The 22,184-nt window shown below is 38.2% G+C and overlaps 1 protein-coding gene across 11 annotated transcripts in view; it reads left to right on the forward strand.

The window, feature by feature from the left end:
- LOC110466659 (adhesion G protein-coupled receptor L2-like) overlaps positions 1–22,184 on the forward strand; it is an 80,285-nt gene that overhangs the window by 28,125 nt on the left and 29,976 nt on the right. For all 11 annotated transcript variants that reach the window (XM_021523320.1, XM_021523319.1, XM_021523324.1 and 8 more), the window contains exon 2: positions 3,127–3,429. In XM_021523320.1, the coding sequence (XP_021378995.1) occupies positions 3,333–3,429 (97 nt within the window). In that variant the 5' untranslated portion in view covers positions 3,127–3,332. The remainder of the gene's footprint in view (positions 1–3,126; positions 3,430–22,184) is intronic.

Genomic DNA, 22,184 nt, shown 5'->3' on the forward strand with positions numbered 1-22,184 from the left:
TAGGATTCCGATATTGACACTTGTTTGCTGTTTGTGCTTCGGTAGTGTTATTTGTGATCACCTGATAAGGGGAGTCAACTTAGAGCATGCATAGTCTGTTTGTACCTGTATTAGGGAAGAAGATGTCATGAGATAGCTAATCAAGGTAAGTTGAAAAGATATGCTTACACAGGTAGAGACAGATCCTCTAGCCCTGGCATCATTAGCAGAGGAAGGATGCAGGCAATTTGAAGTGGAGTAATATGATCTGGCAGAGAAGGATTGATATAGTTGCTCATTGAAGAAGTGTGTTAACTGCTGTAATTATGCTTCACAATGAGCCTCAAGTGATATACTGTGCAATTATAAAGTTATCATTATTTTTTTGTGCGTTAAATTTCTACTGTAATGATTGGTGTACCAGTTACAATACGTAGAGCCTGGCTTCAAATACCAATCCCTGGATAATATTAAACTACATTTTAAGCTGACTGAACTATTATCACCTGTCCAGGAAAAACAGTTCGAGGCAGAATAATTATTCACTAGTTTATAAACATAAGGAATGGTTTCTAAAGACAGGTTATTAAATTGGCTGATTGGGCAGTCTCGAAAGACTTCACTCTATTGGTAAAAGAGGTTGTCCCTGAATTCTGCTCTGTTATTAAAATGGTTGGTCTCAAAATACAAATCTATTGGTACAAGACCAGGGGTGGTCTCAAAAGACTACTCTATCGGCAAAAGCTGATGTTTTAAAAGACTTCTCTATTTGCAAAAGAGATTGTCCCTGAAGACAACTCTATTGGCAAAAGGGTTTGATCTCAAAAGACTATTTTATTTTATTGGCAAAAGTGGATGTCTTTTAAGGACTTTTTAAAGACTACACTATTGGCAAAAAAGGTTGTCTCTTTTGGGAAGGGATGGTCTTAAAAGCCAAACTATTTTACTGGTAGAAGGTGGCAAGCCTCTAACATTTTGAAAGTCAAAAGCCATTTTAGAAGGTCATGTATAGGTCCAATATGGAGGTAAATTGACACCCTACACTAAAGACTGCTCTATAAGCAGAAGGGGTCACTGGTCTAAAAAGATTGACTACTCGACTGCAGAAGGGATGGTATCAAAAGACGGATTACTCTACTGCAGAAGGGATGGTATCAAAAGACGGATTAATCTACTGCGGAAGGGATGGTATCAAAAGATGGATTACTCTACTGCAGAAGGGACATGGTCTGAATATAAAAAATACTTTATTGCAGAAGAGGTGATCTTAAAAGACGAACTACTCTACTGCAGCAGGGGTCTACTCTACATCTATTGGCTGTAGAAACAGCAGTCTCTTCAGAAACTAATTGTAGTGGTGACAGAGTTAAGTCAAGTAAAACTATAGGTAGTCACCAAAGATATTAAATACAGTAAAATCTTGTTATACTTCACCACTTTTCCAGTGAAATGTTGGTATTATAACGTGATTAGGCTATGTATCAATGGAGAGGTATACAAAAACTGGTTGAGAAAAAAGAAAAAAGAACAACTTGAAAAAGATATTGGTAAGCCAGATGGTAAATGAGGGACATCAATGTTTTACTATTTATCAAAAGTAACATGCTTATTGTCTGACAAATTTATTGGCAGTATACTAATCAGAACAGATAAGCTAACAGTTGTCACGAACTTTTAAGCATTGTTGGATTCTGAATCGTATCTGTAGTTACCGTAGAAACACTGGACAGATGGGCCAATCACTCCCAGTGGTCAGTCTGCTGGGAAGTTGTGTTGTGGTCTGGATCACATGAGTGTTTACAGTCATCCTCTCTATTTACCAAGCTCTCAACAGATTATGAATTTTATTGTATTTTCTGTTCAGCAAGGTGATGAATGAGGTGATGGTTATTATATTTTCGGACATTTAGTGTAAGGTCATTGTTTGTTCGGTTTCACAGAAAATTGACTTTTATAGGATGTGTAATTGTTGTGAGGTGCAACGACCCGGTTGCCGTGAGTGTTTGAACAAGTTTAAAAATCCATGTGTATAATATCTCCAATAGAGCGTAAACTTATGATAGCCCCGATATTAAAGTTTTCCTCGCAAACACATCAGTAACCAACGTATTTAACTTAAAGCATGAGTCAACTTAAGGCTAGCCTTTATTTTGTCTATTGTAAAGTGATGAAAATTTGGGTCAGTGAAAAAAATCATATGTTTCATAGATTCTATGCTAATTCTATGTGTTAAAGTATTTCTCACAGATTCATGTGGGACATATCAGTGATCTCTTGGTTTAATCATCACATTGATTTTCTCTTCTCGACAGCTATAACTCAAACCTTAAGGCATCTAGTGCATATGATATCATAGTAGATATAAGATGTTTGTCGCTGAGGTTCCGTCTCAGTATACATAGACGGTAGTGTACAAAATTCTCTGGATATGGCAACAGGTTTTTAAAGTCTTCTGCACAGGAAGTGGTAATGGACTGTTGATTTCTTTAAAAAGGAATATTCAAATAAAAGTATAAATATTTCAGTGTTGCATTTACTTGTTTAATATTGCCGGATGTAATTTAAAAGGATGAAGTCTTGTACTGATATTATCATGAAAATAGGGTTTGGATGAGGATACCTTGGACATTAACTGGTGCATAGATACTGGGATGGACTGGATAGACGTCCGTACATGGGTGTAATACTTTAGGAATAGAAATGTATGGTCATGCCTGTCTCTGTAGAAATTGTGAAATAAAATGGTGAGGTGGGTCTCCTTAACAAGATTTGAATGTGGCATGATTAGTGAAGGAAATAGACTGGAAGGTTTTATAAAAATAGCGTTCTAATGTATAGAATTATGTGGTTGATTGTTCAGCCGTGTAAAATGATGGGATTTTATTTAAATGTGGTATGATTAACCATCTTATCTCGCCTAATTACATAATGTGTGATATATGTTGTGATTATGGGACATTGTGTTACCGCTATTATGGCGCGTGTGTTCACGGCAACAGACATTTTCTATGACTATTTCATAAGTATGAGGCCCCCCTTGTGAGCGGTGTAGGGCCCATCAATACTTGATGTCACTAATTGGCGGTGGGATGGCTGATGTACTGTATGTGGTGATGTTCTTAACCTGTTCTCTTTCATCCTTTCCAGGTTGTCACGTGGAGGTAGAATTCACCGATAGACATCAGACGGAAATATTTATACTGACGTCGGGAGTCCTTATACAAATTGACCGGAGATCGTTGAAGTACAAGACGAAGCTGTAACAGAAAACGGTGGATATATAAACCTTACCCATGTGGAATTGAGTCCCCAGATTTACTAGTGTTTCGTACTCGGTGTTAAACTATTTTACGATGGAATACCATTTTGTGGGTCCTGGAAGGTTGTGGAATTACTGTCTTCTGACGTTTACCTTCACCATTGTCCTCAACTACGCTTCTCCAGTACAAGGTGAGTTCCTTGGCACTAACTGTCAGTGTTTGGTTGGTGTGGCCCTCCTGATCTAACTTAATATTCATAAACACTGACGATTGTGTTGTTGAATTGTTTAGCATATGCCATGAAACATTTGCAGACAAGGATTTGATTAATCACTTTCGTAAACTTAAAAATTTATGAACAATCCTGGTGAAATTTTTAGGGCAAAACATTATTAAGGCATTGCATTTATTCAGAGCTTGATAATAAAGGATAAAAAATAAATCATATTTTAATTGATATTTTTAGTTTCTTTACGATTGTATCATAAAATTTGATTGTCAGATCAGTGCTATTTCCGCCCCCATCCCCTTTCAATAACTACCACCGTTGTTATTTTTCCAAAGCTACGTACGGGCCCGAAATACAAAAATACACCACATCACAGCTGTCACATGATTGAAATACAACCATCAAAATAAAATTATTTTTGACATGATATAAACGTTATTTGATGGGACCACATCTGCATTCTCTAATATTGAGAGAAGTATTGTTGTAAAGTTATAAGATATTTATATGTCAAACCGTCAGATGCTTGTAGCACCTGCACCATTACGATCTATCTGGTGCACGTAGCATGACCTGTCATTGATAGTGAGTGCGCCCTGGACAAATTTTTAACGTGGCATATGTGGGGGGCTTTGAATTCTGCATATCTGTAAAGTAGGCGACATTTTAACAACCCACGTCATTGTAACAACCCACGTCATTAGCTGGATTTTGATGAATTAACAATTTTGGTCATAAAAGTCAGGTTTATGTTCACTTGAAATCTTGCAGCTATACAGGTAATCAGCCCCAGTCTAGGCATGACTGTCAAAACACATGATACAGAAATATTTCACCAATAACTTTTTGATGGCTTGTCTTTACTGGAATGTAATTTCATGTTTATATTGATCTCCATTTTTAAATTGCAAACTTTATAGTCTAGAACTGTTTCTGGAAATGAAAAATTCATGGTTAAAACTCACCTTGAATGTTAGTTGATTTTAGATTCTTATTGAACTTCAAGAATTTTTGATGAATAATCAGAGGTTGTCTGGCCAAAAAACAGTACTTCTTTATTAAAAAATTTTCCCCATTAAAAATTGATGATGATTTATTTTTGATTTTTTTTATCTTTTGTATAAACTCCATGACTTCCAAAGACCAGAAATATAGTAAAACGGGTGTGTTACCCTTTCAGGTAAATGTATAGGATCACATAGGACATAGATTTTGATTCTGCTTATTATTTGTTGCATTTTAATTGTATATTGATAAATCTGAGATTTTTTTTAATAAATTTTGTTTCAATGTTGATGACATGTCTTGGTTGGCATTTTGATGTCCTACATACCATGGCTAGGTGTGAAAAGTGATATGCTCGGTAATAACAAGGCCTCGAGACCGGCATGTGCTAGCATTAGGGCGAGATTAGCAGAACTCTCGGGCATCATCAGTTGGATTGTCAGCAAACTTCTGCGCTGTCAGCTGACTTCCTGTTGGTGGTATTCCCGCAGACAGTGAGTGGGTACGTCAGCTTATCTGGTTTAGGACCCGCTAATTTGGGCACACATATAACAATCCTCCATGTTTTGCTATCATTGTCGTCAGATTGACCTGACAAACCTTGGAGTATTCCAGTCAGGAAACTGTTGCCATAGTTTAATTTATACATACAAGAAAGAAGTAAGAATTTGACAGGCACCTTACGTAAAACTACCTCCACAATGTAAACCTACAATCAGCAGTAGGATTTGGAAAGAGTAAAATGTTTTTCTCTTATTTGGAAAGACAGGCTGACAATTACCTTGTCATTATTAATGCATTCATGGCTTATTAGTCTAGATCTACTAGATGATTGACAGTTACACAGCTTCAAAGTGTCCTAAGGTTATTTATTGTCAAGGTCATTTCTGAAAGGTGTCTGTCTGGCTTGCACAAATGTATGACAGTATCAATATATGTAATGTTCAACACATTCAAATCTTAGACCTTCATAGATTTATTGTTTTGAAGCGTTGTTTTATCATTGATCATTAAAGCTTGAATATCTTGATCTGATAGTGTACATATTTAGTCATCTTGATCAGAACAAATTTTTCAAAAAGTTTGATTATATCTTGATCTGTACTAAGCTTGATTTATTTGATCTTAATTAACTGAATTAATGCAACTCTTTAACAAAATAGATTATCTCGATCAGTATCAAGCTTGATATCTTGATTTTTAATATTTCGATCAATGCCGAGCTTGATTATCTTGATCTTAAATATCTTAATCATTACAAATCTTGATTATGTTGATATTGAATATCTTGATCATTGCAAAGCTCGATTATCTTGATCAATACCAAGCTCGATCATCCTTATCTTGAATATATTGATCTTGAAAATCTTGATCATTACAAAGCTTGATTATATTGATCATGAAAATCTTTATCATCACAAAGCGTGATAATATTGATCAATTCTTATTTAAGGGATAATTATTTTGATCTTTGGCAATCTTGTTGGTCTGAATAAATGTTTGTTGTTTGACACATAGATCACATCAAATGTCATATGTGTCTGCTAGTACAAAGCTTTCTAACTTTGTGACAATTTGACTACATAGATCAATTAATACAAAATGTATTGTTTGTATTACTGTATCCTTAAGTCTGTTAAGCATATATATGTAACTATCCTGACTGCTAGAAAACGGATCCTAGCCATCCTGGGCTGTACACAAAGCTTTGGTTATCTTCTTTTGTCTTCAGACTTTTCCATTGTGAAATATGAAAGATGTTTACCAAGTAGGGACTGATGGTTTGAAATTTAATCTTACCTTGGCAAAGTGTCTGTACAGTTAAAAAAATCATAATGATTATTGGGGATAGTAGAAATAGTTCATGTCAACAGGAACATTTTGATGTAAATTTGCTTAGATTGTGCCCCTATGTTTTTTAGATCTGTCTTGGTCAATACCAAGCTGATTCTAGTTGTACAGGGAGGAGCCAGAAACTAGAATCTCAGTGTTATCACTTTCCTTTCAATTTCATTCTTGTGTAATATTTTTTAAACAGAGTTGATAAAAAAAACCCAGCCAAACACTCTAATTTTGTCAGTTACAAGAATTGCTTTATGGTTTTTTTCGTTCTGTTCTGCTGGCTGGCTGCTGAGGACAGTATTGCTCTGTTTGCTAGGACCACAGAAGTAGCCTGTGTATTGGCTGGCGGCGCCCCTGGTCTCCCGGACCTGCCACCCCTCCTCATCAAGGGGGAAGGGGAACATCAACTAGCCATTATATAATCTTATACCATCATTCCTTACATAAAATAAATTTCCTGTATAAAAATCCTCATTATTAAAATCTCTCCACTTTCTCTACCATACATACATCAGCTCTTTCAGTTAACCCTTTCACCACTGTAGACCATAATGGACTCATCCAGATCAATACATGGTAGAGTCTACTAAAGTTACATAGGGGTGAAAGGGTTAAGTGTTGATCGTATATATCTCCTGTCTTTGAACCATACATCAGCTCTACCTAGAATTGATTAGCCTAAAAAACCCACTAGAGATTTATCTATCTTTCTATTAAGATATATTAATTATTATTCTGTTTTTTCACAAATCAAGGAAAGTATCACGACTGTGGCAAAAAAAAGAGAATGTTTATGTACCATCTGAATCCACAAGGATTAAAGTGTTCACACTTCACATTTCCAGATATTTGTGTGGGATTCTAAAATCAATTCCAGCTGTTCACCAACTAAATGTTCCACAGGGATCGGCTGTATTGTCTTTGACGTGGCCCTCAATTAATCACCATAGGAAATGGGTCCTGCAAATCAGTGTAAGACTTTTACTACGGAGACCCCACATATGTACCTGATATTGAAATACGATTCATCCCTGTTGATTACAATTCAGATTCCAGTTTGTCCGAGTTTTGTCACTTCTAGTTAAATGGTAATAGTATGACCTAACATTAACATTGCTAACTAGCGATGTGTAGTCACAGGGGGACTGGATTGATATGGAGTCTGGACAGGTGGGCAGGGTCAGCCGTAAAATAAACAGGCTAGCCTATAAAGTGTTCTTATCTAGATAACGAGTCACATCAATTAGTGTTACAGGCTATTATCAAACTGTATCATTTGTGTTCTGTCTGGATAGCTGTAGGGTGGTATATCCAGTCAACAAGAGGAAAGGTCAATGTTGGGGGGGGGGGGGGGGGGGGGGGTGCTCTAGCAATGTGGTCTGATTAGGTCAATAAGGTGCACTAAATATAGGGTCAGATCAGGTCAACAGGAGGCACTAGCTATAATAGAGTCAAATCAGGTCACCAGAGGCGAGGCTAACAGGGGCAAGGTCAACAGGAAGCTTTAGCTAGAGGGCAATTGGCAATACAACATAAGTAAATAGTAACAGCGATTGTATTATCTCCATAAACACTGTTGTAGGAAGCAATATGCCCGGCCCCCTTTTAACTTAATTAAAACAAACAACAAAGACACCTTTCATGAACATTATTAATGTTTACAGCACTGTATATCTTAGCAAAAACTATCTATGTAGTTATAGTTAAAATTGGGAATGTTGCAACATTTTCATTAATTTGTTTTAAGTGATATAATGATTTTCTAGTTTATCCATGTACAGATAATTGCTTGATTTTCATTTTAAAATCTCCAAAGTAAATTCAAATCTGAAACTGACCAGGGACAGGAGAACTGACAAGGGGAATAACTTAATATAAGATTTATATCTCCACTAGTAATTTGTTGACATTAGATCACAACATCAGGTGGTGTATTCTGGAGTACCAAGTTATTTCCCTTGTGTACTCTCTGTCACTAAGGTTACCATGCTGGAGTGAGGCTGTAGCTTCCGAGTGGAATTATGTCTGGATCCTGCCCCCGTCTGTCTATCCATCATGGGACACAGCATTAAACCCTCCGCCAAGGTTCTTAACGAGAAAACAATGAAATTTGCTGGGATCACTGTCACTCGAGCACAGATGTGCAGCTCAGTTTCCTTAAAATTTATTGAGTTTTCACTCACGTTACACTTAATTACATTTTTTTGCTGTTGATGGAAACTTGATCAAATTGGTTAGGAGAGGGGATGTTCTACGGCCATTTCTTGATACCTGTAAACTTGTTAGGACATGCTTTATAACCCTGTGACAGTGTGTTACATCTTTATAGGACCACGGCCTACAGTCGAGGCTTCTTACCAAACAACTGAAATTCCGACTTGGAATTCTTCCAGGCATCTAATGTCATTCAGAGAAGGGTGTGCACAGGCATAGTCTGTTACCAAAATCCCTCGGTATTTAAGATCTATACATCAATTATTCTGAAATGAAAATAAATGCATCACATGATGACATTGAGATTCAAGACAATAAATGATTCCATTGTAGTGTTTGGGTATTTGTACCTTTTCACTTTTGAAATGTAGCTCAATATTTCAAAAACTAAATAATTTTACCAATTCAGTAGATAATTAATTATTGATCACTAACAATCATAATCACAGAATGATGACTTGAGTTGCTTGAAGAACCTTATTATAATCAGGTGTTTCTTGTCACAATATGTAAGATATCATGGAATACATTAAACATTGGTACTGTAGTCAATATTTATGATACGTCATTCTCTTTTTGACTTTTGAAACTGGTAAATTTCTCTGCACCTTACTTTTGCCTAAATTTTATTAATTTATTACATAAAACTGCCGAAATGTTACAATATACATTATTATTTTATCAAAGAGTGGTTTATAAGTTCTTTATGGAAATTTTCAGATTTTGCACTGCAGCTTTTCCATAACAAAACATTGAATGGCTAGCAAGTGTAACAAGAAAAAATGAGTTTCTTCTAGTTCCAAAGTACGAATCATTCACAAATGTTTGGAGATCTACAGGTTCATCAAGTGTGCATAATTAGAGGTTTGTTTCAATAAAGGCTAACTATATATAATAACGATAGGATTTGGTGACCTTCACATTGATGTTGAATGATGGTGACATCTCATGTTCTTTTGATAAAGCTATAACACTTCAGTGTGATGACACTTTAAAATTGACCCTGTTTGACCAATGATGATCACTGGACATTAATTGTCTTCATATGACCTTAGCTTTGTTGAGTGGTCTTATCACCAGTGGACATTGTTAATGGTCATATGATCTTATCTGTTGTTTGGATCCATCAACAGTAGATATAGTTGTCGTTTTACTCATATGATCTTATATAGCTGTCGTTTTGACCAATCATCAGTGGACACTGTCGTCATATGACCTTAGCTGTCATTTTGACCAATCATCAGTGGACACTGTCGTCATATGACCTTTATTGTTTTGACCAATCATTAGTGCATGGACACTATCATATGACCTTAGCTGTCATTAAGCCCCATCATCAGTGGACACTGTCATTATATTAACCTTAGCTATAAGGATGTGCATGCAATCCCAAAAACAAACAAGTAAACCATCACATGAACAGACTTAAGGAATATTACGGTAAATTTTGTATGTAGGTGACCTCTATAGTGATACAGTACATAAATTACCTGTATAAGATTACCTGTATAAGATTACCTGACCTGGATTTGCCGCCTTTCCCACCATTCACAAACCACAAGTATGGCTACTACCACCTCCGTGGCCGCCACCAGCCACCAAGTCCGCAGGCGAGGACATAACTTATATACCTGTCTTACACAATACTCATTATTAATGGGGTAACTTAGCACCAGTTTTATCATTATACAGGATACAATATCTTCACATCGAGTGTGGAGTGGCAACTATAGAACTGGTGACCATCAGCAGAACTTGATACAAAAATTGTCACGATCCATGGAGAACAGAAAACCTGGAATTTGAGCACTCAACTTATGGATAGTTTACTCAATAAACAACTTGATACATAAACAATAGACTTAAAATTGAGCATTAGCTAGTCCATTGGCAGATCTCTGAACGTCCACATTGATTTGTCTACACCAGTTCCATTAGACAGGTCTAAATCATTGACTGTCTCTGTGGACTGGTCTAAACCATTGACTGTCTCTGTGGATTGGTCTAACTCATTGACTGGCCCAGTGGTCTGGTCTAAATCATTGACTGTCTCTGTGGATTGGTCTAAATCATTGACAGGCCCAGTGGTCTGGTCTAAATCATTGACTGTCTCTGTGGCCTGCTCTAAATCATTGACTGTCTCTGTGGATTGGTTTAAATCATTGACTGTCTCTGTGGTCTGGTCTAAATCATTGACTGGCCCAGTGGGCTGGTCTAAATCATTGACTGGCCCAGTAGGCTGGTCTAAATCATTGACTGGCCCAGTGGGCTGGTCTAAGTTATTGACTCTCCCTGTGGACTGGTCTAAATCATTGACTGTCTCTGTGGATTGGTCTAAATCATTGACTGTCTCTGTTGTCTTGTCTAAATCATTGACTGTCTCTGTGGCCTGGTCTAAATCATTGACTGTCTCTGTTGTCTTGTCTAAATCATTGACTATCTCTGTGGCCTGGTCTAAATAATTGACTGTCTCTGTGGATTGGTCTAAATCATTGACTGTCTCTGTGGATAAGTCTAAATCACTGACTGTCTTTGTGGACTGATCTTAATCAAATGCTGGTCCCGTGGGCTGGTCTTAATCATTGACTGTCCCTGTAAATTGGTCTACTCCTTAATTGGATCTATGATAACGTAATGATCACATGGCATTGAACTAGATATTCATGTTCAGAGTGACGTTTAAAATGACCTATTTTAGGATTGGTAATTGTTCAGCAATAATAGCCATGGTTGTCAAGTGATTAAGACTATAATCACTAATCCTCCACCACAGGGTCACAAAGTCAAGGCCAAGGTGAAGCAGTCACTAAGGTACTGGCTTCAGGTCGGTGGTGTTTCTCCAGGTACTCCAGTTTTCCTCCACCACCACAACCTGGCTCATCATTAATAGACCATAGCTGTTAATAGAATGTAAAGAACAAACAAACCAAACCAAACCAAATTGGTCAGCAATATACAATTTCACTAGCCAAATTTTTAGGACGTGTAGATGTTATGTTATGACTAGTGAAGATTTCAGAATTTACAATGAAGATATAGGTTGAGCTAGTATAAATTAGGCCTCTGGGCTAGTACAATTAAGTATGAAATTGTTTATCCTTTTGGTAACCATTTTTAGGACATGTACTTCCTGACCTTCAGTGCTGGCATTAGAGTTGGAGTGAAAGTGTCATGACCCAGATTATAACATCAGTTAAAGAATTTAGGACAATTTTTCTCTGTTACGATTTCTCTAATACTAATCCGTTTTTTCTTGTTTTACATGTTCTTGGGTCAATAATGCTTTCAAGATGTATTTGACGACAAATATTCAAGCTGACAAAAATTACACAGAAATATATAATTGTTGAAATGAAGATAAAAACCTTTAAATAATGAGAGGAATTTGATGCTTAAACACAAAACTAAAAACCATTGATTACATGAAAAAAGCGTTATTCCTAAATTTCTGGAGTAGGCGGTTTATCGGGGAGAGGCTGCCAGGCTGTGATGTTTGAAAGTGTACCCTGCTCTCAACTATTCAATCAATAATAGATGATGTCAAGATAGTATTGAAGTTCGGCTTCTTCAATTAGTTTCAATTTCATGTTTTGATAATAGATTATTTTACTGCTGTAGCATTCGTATGATTGAAGTAATTAGTGTGGTGTTTTCTCTACCAGATGTACTGAAGATCTGTTCAATTTTTACCAGTCTTTGACTAAATGAATTAGAGAGAATTGAAAGAGAAAAGCTGTTTGATGATTCAGAGATAAGTTAGATAATATACAGACACAAAATTTGCTGGTTTAAACAAAATTTTAACGAAATATATACTAAAAGTCTAAAAGGCATTAAAGTTAAAAATTGCATTCATGTTAATGTACCGTAATACCATATGGGTTTAGCTTTTAGGTATTGATCAGGAAAGATAATTTTGACCATTAATTGTATATATCTTGTTGAATTGAGAGCTAATTGTCATACCATTGAAAGGATCAGTGAACAATGTTGAAGATTTAAAACCACCAGTAGCTAGATATTCATGTTTTTTGGAAAATGTTGAAACAAAAATCTTAGTCAGATCGGAGAATCAGTGATGAAGTGATCTTACCAGGAAAGCCATCGGCATGAATCACAAACAGCAGAGCGGGGAGAAGCCATAATGAGGCTGAGAACAATTAGCCGTGATGAAGTGATGGTTACAGGGATATATTTAAGTCTAGAGATGTAGATAAGCTACGCCCTGGCCTGACACCACACTTCCTCCGTCACGCTGAGGGATGGAGGTTCTACAACAAAAGTGCAGATCCATTTAGTAGGATATGCACGCAATGGTAGATATGATGTCATACATTAATGTACCAAGCAAATTTCAACTAGACAGTCATTTTATAGATCTTCAATAATGCACTAGGCAACCCTCGACAAAACTTGCCAATTTCCAGGCCCCAATAATGCACCTTATCATTTTTCAGGCCCCATCAATGCACAAGGCAACCCTCGACAAAACTTGCCAATTTTCAGGCCCCAATAATGCACTAGGCAACCCTCGACAAAACTTGCCAATTTTCAGGCCCCAATAATGCACTAGGCAACCCTCGACAAAACTTGCCAATTTTCAGGCCCCAATAACACACTAGGCAACCCTCGACAAAACTTGCCAATTTTCAGGCCCCAATAATGCACTAGGCAACCCTCGACAAAACTTGCCAATTTTCAGGCCCCAATAATGCACTAAGCAACCCTTGATTAAACTTGTAATTCTTTTAGGCCCCAATAATGCACTAGGCAACCTTCGACTAAACTTGCCATTTTTCAGGGCCCTTTTAATGCACTAGGGAACCCTGAACTTAATTTGCCATTTTTCAGGCCCCAATAATGCACCTTATCATTTTTCAGGCCCCATCAATGCACAAGGCAACCCTCGACTAAACTTGTTGTTTTTTAGGCCCCAATAACGCACTAGGCAACCTTCGACTAAACTTGCCATTTTTCAGGCCCCTTATAATGCACTAGGGAACCCTGAACTTAACTTGCCATTTTTCAGGCCCCAATAATGCACCTTATCATTTTTCAGGCCCCATTAATGCACAAGGCAACCCTCGACTAAACTTGTCATTTTTTTAGGCCCCAATAACGCACTAGGCAACCTTCGACTAAACTTGCCATTTTTCAGGCCCCTTATAATGCACAAGGCAACCCTCGACTAAACTTGTCGTTTTTTAGGCCCCATCAGTGCACTTAGGAACCCTTGACTAACCTTTCCATTTTTCAGGCCCCAATAATGCACCTTATCATTTCTCTTTTAGGCCCCATCAATGCACTAGGCAACCCTTGACTAAACTTGTCATTTTCAGGCCCCAACAATGCACTAGGCAACCCTTGACTAAACTTGTCATTTTCAGGCCCCAACAATGCACTAGGCAACCCTTGACCAAACTTGTCATTTTCAGGCCCCAACAATGCACTAGGCAACCCTTGACCAAACTTGTCATTTTCAGGCCCCAACAATGCACTAGGCAACCCTTGACCAAACTTGTCATTTTCAGGCCCCAACAATGCACTAGGCAACCCTTGACCAAACTTGTCATTTTCAGGCCCCAACAATGCACTAGGCAACCCTTGACCAAACTTGTCATTTTCAGGCCCCAACAATGCACTAGGCAACCCTTGACCAAACTTGTCATTTTCAGGCCCCAACAATGCACTAGGCAACCCTTGACCAAACTTGTCATTTTCAGGCCCCAACAATGCACTAGGCAACCCTTGACCAAACTTGTCATTTTCAGGCCCCAACAATGCACTAGGCAACCCTTGACCAAACTTGTCATTTTCAGGCCCCAACAATGCACGAGGCAACCCTTGACCAAACTTGCCATTTTCAGGCCCTAACAATGCACTAGGAAACCCTTGACTAAACTTATCATTTTCAGGCCCCGACAATGCAATAGCCAATCCTTGACTAAACTTGTCATTTTCAGGCCCCGACAATGCACTAGGCAACCCTTGACCAAACTTGTCATTTTCAGGCCCCAACAATGCACTCAGGAACCCTTGACTAAAATTGTCATTTTCAGGCCCCGACAATGCACTATGCAACCCTTGACTAAACTTGTCATTTTCAGGAACCGACAATGCACTAGGCAACCCTTGACTAAACTTGTCATTTTCAGGCCCCAACAATGCACTAGTCAACCCTTGACTAACCTTGTCATTTTCAGGCTCCAACAATGCCCTAGGCAACCCTTGACTAAACTTGTCTTTTTCAGGCCCCAACAATGCACTAGGCAACCCTTGACCAAACTTGCCATTTTCAGGCCCCAACAATGCACTAGGCAACCCTTGACTAACCTTGTCATTTTCAGGCCCCGACAATGCACTAGGGAACCCTTGACTAAACTTGTCATTTTCAGGCCCCGACAATGCACTATGCAACCCTTGACTAAACTTGTCCTTTTCAGGCCCCAACAATGCACTCAGGAACCCTTGACTAAATTTGTCATTTTCAGGCCCCGACAATGCACTAGGCAACCCTTGACTCAACTTGTCATTTTCAGGCCCCAACAATGCACTCAGGACCCCTTGACTAAACTTGTCATTTTCAGGCCCGGACAATGCACTATGCACCCCTTGACTAACCTTGTCATTTTCAGGCCCCAACAATGCACTCAGGACCCCTTGACTAAACTTGTCATTTTCAGGCCCGGACAATGCACTATGCACCCCTTGACTAACCTTGTCATTTTCAGGCCCCAACAATGCACTCAGGACCCCTTGACTAAACTTGTCATTTTCAGGCCCCGACAATGGACTAGGCAACCCTTGACTAAACTTGTCATTTTCAGGCCCCAACAATGCTCTCAGGAACCCTTGACTAAACTTGTCATTTTCAGGCCCGGACAATGCACTATGCAACCCTTGACTAAACTTGTCATTTTCAGGCCCCGACAATGCACTAGACAACCCTTGACTAAGCTTGTCATTTTCAGGCCCCGACAATGCACTCAGGAACCCTTGACTAAACTTGTCATTCTCAGGCCCCGACAATGCACTAGGATACGTTGTGCCGTTGTTATGTCAGAAATCAAACATCAATGAACCCATTGCTCCCCGTTTATAATTGCATTTGTCTGTTTCATCGGTACGTTTTTATAGCACATTTATCAAGATGGATGTTTAGTGATGTCAGATCCTGGAGACAGTTGTGAAGTAATGTCCAATATTGTAGCACTGCAAAATCAATCATAGTGACCATTATTGTTTAAACACAATATTTATAAGTTTGTACCCGAAATCTGTTATGCCCATCCTACATGTACCTATTTCCAATCCTTCCCATACCCTAGACATACAAACCATGTACTTACTACACACGTATCCCAAAGCATATACCTACCCTATTCTCCTTTCTGTACATTTAACCTATTTTTTACCCTACCTGCCTCCCAATGCGAATAATTTATTGATGCTGACTTTTTTATATATTCTCTCATTTCCCCCAAAACCATGACTTAAGTCGTCTTTCCCACATGTCCAGACAGGTATCTTCTCCTTTGCTTGACATTACCCTTCTTGCCAACCAAGTGCCATCCCTTTTCCCAAATAGAGTTCTGTCCACCATGAATCCTCCACAAATGTTACCCAACCATGAATCCTCCCACAAATGTTACCCAACCATGAATCCTCCCACAAATGTTACTCAACCATGTATCCCTCCACAAATGTTACTCAACCATGTATCCTCCCACAAATGTTACCCAACCATGAATCCCCCCCCAAATGTTACCCAACCATGAATCCTCCCACAAATGTTACCCAACCATGAATCCTCCCACAAATGTTACCCAACCATGAATCCTCCCACAAATGTTACCCAACCATGAATCCTCCCACAAATGTTACTCAACCATGTATCCTCCCACAAATGTTACCCAACCATGTATCCTCCCACAAATGTTACCCCCCCATGTATCCCTCCACAAATGTTACCCCCCCATGTATCCCTCCACAAATGTTACTCCACCATGTATCCCTCCACAAATGTTACCCCCCCATGTATCCCTCCACAAATGTTACCCCCCCATGTATCCCTCCACAAATGTTACCCAACCATGTATCCTCCCACAAATGTTACCCAACCATGTATCCCTCCACAAATGTTACTCCACCATGTATCCCTCCACAAATGTTACCCAACCATGTATCCCCCCACAAATGTTACTCAACCATGTATCCTCCCACAAATGTTACCCAACCATGAATCCTCCCACAAATGTTACCCAACCATGAATCCTCCCCCAAATGTTACCCAACCATGAATCCTCCCCCAAATGTTACCCAACCATGAATCCTCCCACAAATGTTACCCAACCATGTATCCTCCCACAAATGTTACCCCCCCATGTATCCCTCCACAAATGTTACTCCACCATGTATCCCTCCACAAATGTTACTTAACCATGTATCCCTCCACAAATGTTACCCAACCATGTATCCTCCCACAAATGTTACCCAACCATGAATCCCCCCCCAAATGTTACCCAACCATGAATCCTCCCACAAATGTTACCCAACCATGAATCCTCCCCCAAATGTTACCCAACCATGAATCCTCCCCCAAATGTTACCCAACCATGAATCCTCCCACAAATGTTACCCAACCATGAATCCTCCCACAAATGATACTCAACCATGTATCCCTCCACAAATGTTACTCAACCATGTATCCTCCCACAAATGTTACCCCACCATGTATCCCTCCACAAATGTTACTCAACCATGTATCCCTCCACAAAGGTTCCTTTCTACCAATTCAAGTAGCTTCTTTCCACTTATTCTCGTCTGCTTTAGACCCAAACAATGTTAAATTTGTGTTGATCTACACTCATAACAGTCTCCAATGGCTGCTGAGGTAAAACAACCTAATGTCATCATGAAATCCTAGAATGTTATGATCTAAATAAGAAAATAAAACATAAGAATTTAAAAATAAAATGGAAGTGTTGGCAGAAGGTTAGTATTGTGTGTAAATAGATAAAGTCGTCAAGTGATGGCGCTGACAAGTAAGGTGTGGCAGGTAGATCTATGTCAGTTGTGTGGAACGAGGGGCGAGGGAATTTGATCAAGTACGACGGTCCATATATACAGCCACATCACTAGTACTGTGGTTTGAATTTCAGGCAGAACTGACATGAAGGTAATTGTCTAACTATCATCTACACCTAACGTGACTTTATGACCAGCAACTTGGGAAATTTGTATGATTATTGAGTTTTAGTTTCAAGGGGAATTCACTTGTTTAGAGTTTTGTCGTAGGCTACACTTTAAGTGACAGTTTCGCATATGTTCAGGTTTCTGAAGCAGGCACTCGTAAATCTGAGAAGTTGTGAGTATTTCATAGCAACCATCAGGTGTTTTAGCTACATGTACCTGTGTCTTGCTGGAGGTTGGAGCAAGTTTTGTCTAACAATAACATTTTATTGTAATTAGATTCACATATTACCTGGCAGTCATTGTGTATGCAGGTGATACCTTAGGGTACTGGTCAAATTTGTTTCTGTTGCCTAGCAGCAGAATTGTGTAGTTACCAGGTTCAGGTCTCGCAGATGACAATAGCACATTGTTGATAACAATCTATTAGTACTACAGTGATAAATTAATTCACTGATTACCTTCCGTCCATTGTATGTGTACGATGAGTGCCTCACTGGTCAGTGTCACTGACCATTTAGGTCCATTACAATGGTCACACCAGACTGGACAATGTAATAGACTAGGCAGACGCCAGTGACTTATTGCCCTACCACTAACTGGTGGTATATGGACAAGTGTATCGACCATTACACCTGGGACTGGACAATGAAGTGACCACAGGCTATATAGTGTTATCAAATACACAGATTTGGAGTTTGTCCAGACACTATCAGAGCTAGCCCTTGGTCAGACCAGGTGTGTGGGCTGACATAAAGGTAAAACACCTTATAAGAGCTGATCTATTGGACACAAGAGCTTTCAGAGCAGTCATAATGCATGCTGCATACCTCTTCATCCCCCCTTCAAATGGATGGAAAAAAGGGCATCTCAATTTGAAGGTTTGATTTATGAATATTGTATTAAAGAAAATTAAAACAGAAGCAAACTTTACTAGATACTAGAAATTTGTGTCATGTGTATGTCGATTGTAAGGTAAAGAGCAATGCCACAGGCAACTTGATGATAGTATAATATGGAATATAGACAGACCAGTCTGAGTTATCTTAGCCACCACTGATCTGCTTGTCTCACTTTAATCAAATGGGTGTTTCAAGAGGGACAGATTGACTATTTTGATACAAACTTGTCCCAATAACCCATCTGTTTCACAATCCAGACACTTTTGATGAGAAAAAAAGGTGACTGATCATAAAATTATATAAAGGCGTCACATGTTTTATAAGACATTGTTTTTCTCAATATTTTGTATAAGGGCATTGAAACATATGTTTTGGCAAACATGTATACACTTGTAAATTTACTTTGAAACATACTAGATAGCATTACATGTTTCTAATTAAAGTACATTTCTGGTCAAATTTGTGGAAAAAGCTAAAATGAAAAAAAGCAATCAAAGCAAAAGGTAGAAATCAATAAGTTGTCACCTGTTTGTCTGACATTGTTTTGTAAGAGTCTTGGGGAGTCCTACATTGGCCCCGAGACCTCAAGACTGTATCCTTATATACATATGTATACTGCAACTCAAACTTGTGACCCCCCAGTTCAGTAGATATTTCATAACTTGATTTCTAAAACTGAAAATGTTCCATACCAAAGGAAAAGAATTTAGGTACTGAAGTTAAGGTGAATCTCCTTCACTTAAGGTAGAGTCCCATTAAACATGTTACGTGTCTACAGTGAAGAAGAGTTCCAATTTGTTCGACATCTTTCTGACCTGGAGTTTCTTGGCCATTCACTACAGCAAAGTGTTTTATATATGTACAAAGGTTCTTTACCTTTTTTCGACAAAACATCTCCACGTTTGTGATTGACCTCTAATCCCCAGACATCTTGATTATAAAGCAGAATGCTTATCCACTGTATTAAGGTCAATGAATACTTTTCTGCAGCATTACTGGGAATGTTGTTACTTGCTAAAAAGGTCTACAAACCGTTAATGTCTTTGTATGATTATAGAGGAAATAACATAATTTAACAGGAAAATCTTTTCTAGTCCTGCATAGTGGTAAGATTCTTTACCAGATTCTTCCAACAATGCTTTTCTATCAAAAAATTTAGGGGAAGGAATTCAAAGAATGTTGTTGAAGCTAGGTCCTGGACCCACAAGTTTGAGTTCCAGCATGTGGTGTACTGTAGGAGACCAGGAGTTATCAGTGTTTATAAAGGAAGGAAAACAATAGAAATGTTTTGAGCCCTAAACCAGGTTATAATTAAAGTCTTTAGGAAAGCAGCAAAGATTACAAAGTTATTACAAAATGTGCTGGCATAAGGGAAATATTTGACTGTTTCCAGTTCTAACGCCAGGTTATATGGTGCACCGTAAATTCTAATTGTTCTGGAGTCTGAAGGACGGTAAAACCTATTTGACTAATACATTGGTAATGGCTCTATACATTGTTATGTATTGAGATTATTCGTGTCTCATTGATCTAGAAAAAAAATTGTGATTCTGAGAAGTCCGGAAATCAGAATGTTAAGATTTATGTGGTTCCAAAGTGCTCATGATCACCGTCTTCAGCTCAGACCCAGAGAGCCAAGCTTGATATGGCTTATATTCGTGAGAGGTTGCTATGTAATATTGCATTTCGCTATTGAAAATTGTCACTTTTGTGAGGAGGTTACTTAATACAGAATGAGCAATAGCAGTTTGTTTGACAATACGTTATCTCTCTTTACACAACACAAATTATTTCTTGACACGAAGAGGATATTTTTGAGCTTTGTCTGCCTGTAATACGTTTAGTGCCAAGGCTATATAGAACTTGCATGATCCAAACATAGCCCCACTACACAATCTCCCAAATCGGCGTAGACGGCACTACAAATCAGTTCTCACCAATTTAGCGTCAGCCTTATAAAACATACATGTTTTTTTCACAAGAGAACTGCCATCTTGTATTTGTTCTCAGAACAGAAACAATTTAAAACCATTTCAAAATGAATGACAGTTTCATGTGTAGATTTCACAATGTCAAAATTATGAATATGGAGCGAGTTGCGAGGAGCAGAGTAGCAGTACCAGCATGTTCCCACCAGCTGTTGTGTCCCAGACTAATGGAGGAGCTAATGGTAAACCTGAACACTGTACCCTCCAGCCATTCAAACAGGCGGCTCATTGGAGAATCTTAAGTCACAAAAATAACATCCATTTTTAGAAAAAAATCACAAATCAATATTTGAATTTTCACGTTCCTTGTCATTCCGTTGACAATTTAAGTACCAGCATGTGATCGTCTTATTTCTTATTTGTCTGTAAACCTGATTGACCAGATAATCATTAACCATATACAGTCAGTGAAACAAGCCATAACTAGTGACAGTTTCCCTACCTCCACAACATAAATCACCGAGGAACAGGTTTTACTGACGTTTAAACAGCTGTTTTATCGTTGCTGTAGGTCCAAACATGGACAGTTGCTTTAGTCGATCTAGCTGTGAAAAAAAAATGAAGGAAGGCAAAACCACTGAAATTGATTTCTATACTTATTTCTATCTGAAAAACAAAGATTAAACAATTCAAAGATTTTAAGGAAATTTTGTAATGTAATGACAACTATATAATATATTATTAAGATTTCCTGTATACTTATTTAATTTAATTTCCTGTTCTTTCATTATTCTGTTCACAAGGATATTATTTCACGTTTCACTTAGCAGGATGTATAAATAATTTTTGAATTTGCACTTGATGCTTTATGTAAATTATCATAAAAACAAATTTAAATGCAAAATAATGTGTTTTAACAACTGGGCAAGGATCGTTATAAAGCCTTCAGATGTCCTTAATTTGCTTTTATTAACTTGTACTGAAATTGTCTTTTAATTTATCTTTTTACAGACACGCATGCTTTTGTGAATCTTTAAAATATCTTATTTTTTGTGAAGAAATTGCATTATTTTTTTAAAATTAGACAGATAAACTTCAAAGGAAAATGTTTTTCTACTCTAAGAAATACTAATTTAATGAGAGACAAAAAAGGACAGTGTTGACAATGAACAGTGTCTATTATTCAAGATTGATAAAAAAAAAGTTCATTTCCACCAAAAAATGAATTGAAACTTGATAGGGTTGACGCTGAGGGCAGAGGCTGGGAGGAACTTTAACAGGGTGACAGTCATCCCTTTGTGGCTATAGTAGATAGTTATGATGAAACATCAATGTTCCGATTCAATCTGCCTCTACCTATCTCCCATCTGCTCCCATAGGATTCTGCCATATTAACGGCAGTTTTAATGGAGGTCTCAGGATCAGTCTGCCCTGGTAAACTGTACAGTAACAATTGTCGTTTATAACCTGGCAGGTTGTTAGGGCCACTGTTAGAGATAGTGACTTGATTCTATCCCTGGTCTCATGTCCAGGCTGACGAGACATGGGGGGGGGGGAGAAAGGGGAGGGGGTCGACTTGCTGATGGAAGTGGGAAACAATGACAGGGATGGGGAGGAGAATGAAAGATTGTAG

This window comes from Mizuhopecten yessoensis, unplaced genomic scaffold (genome assembly GCF_002113885.1).
Source record: "Mizuhopecten yessoensis strain PY_sf001 unplaced genomic scaffold, ASM211388v2 scaffold11139, whole genome shotgun sequence".
NCBI lineage: Eukaryota > Metazoa > Mollusca > Bivalvia > Pectinida > Pectinidae > Mizuhopecten > Mizuhopecten yessoensis.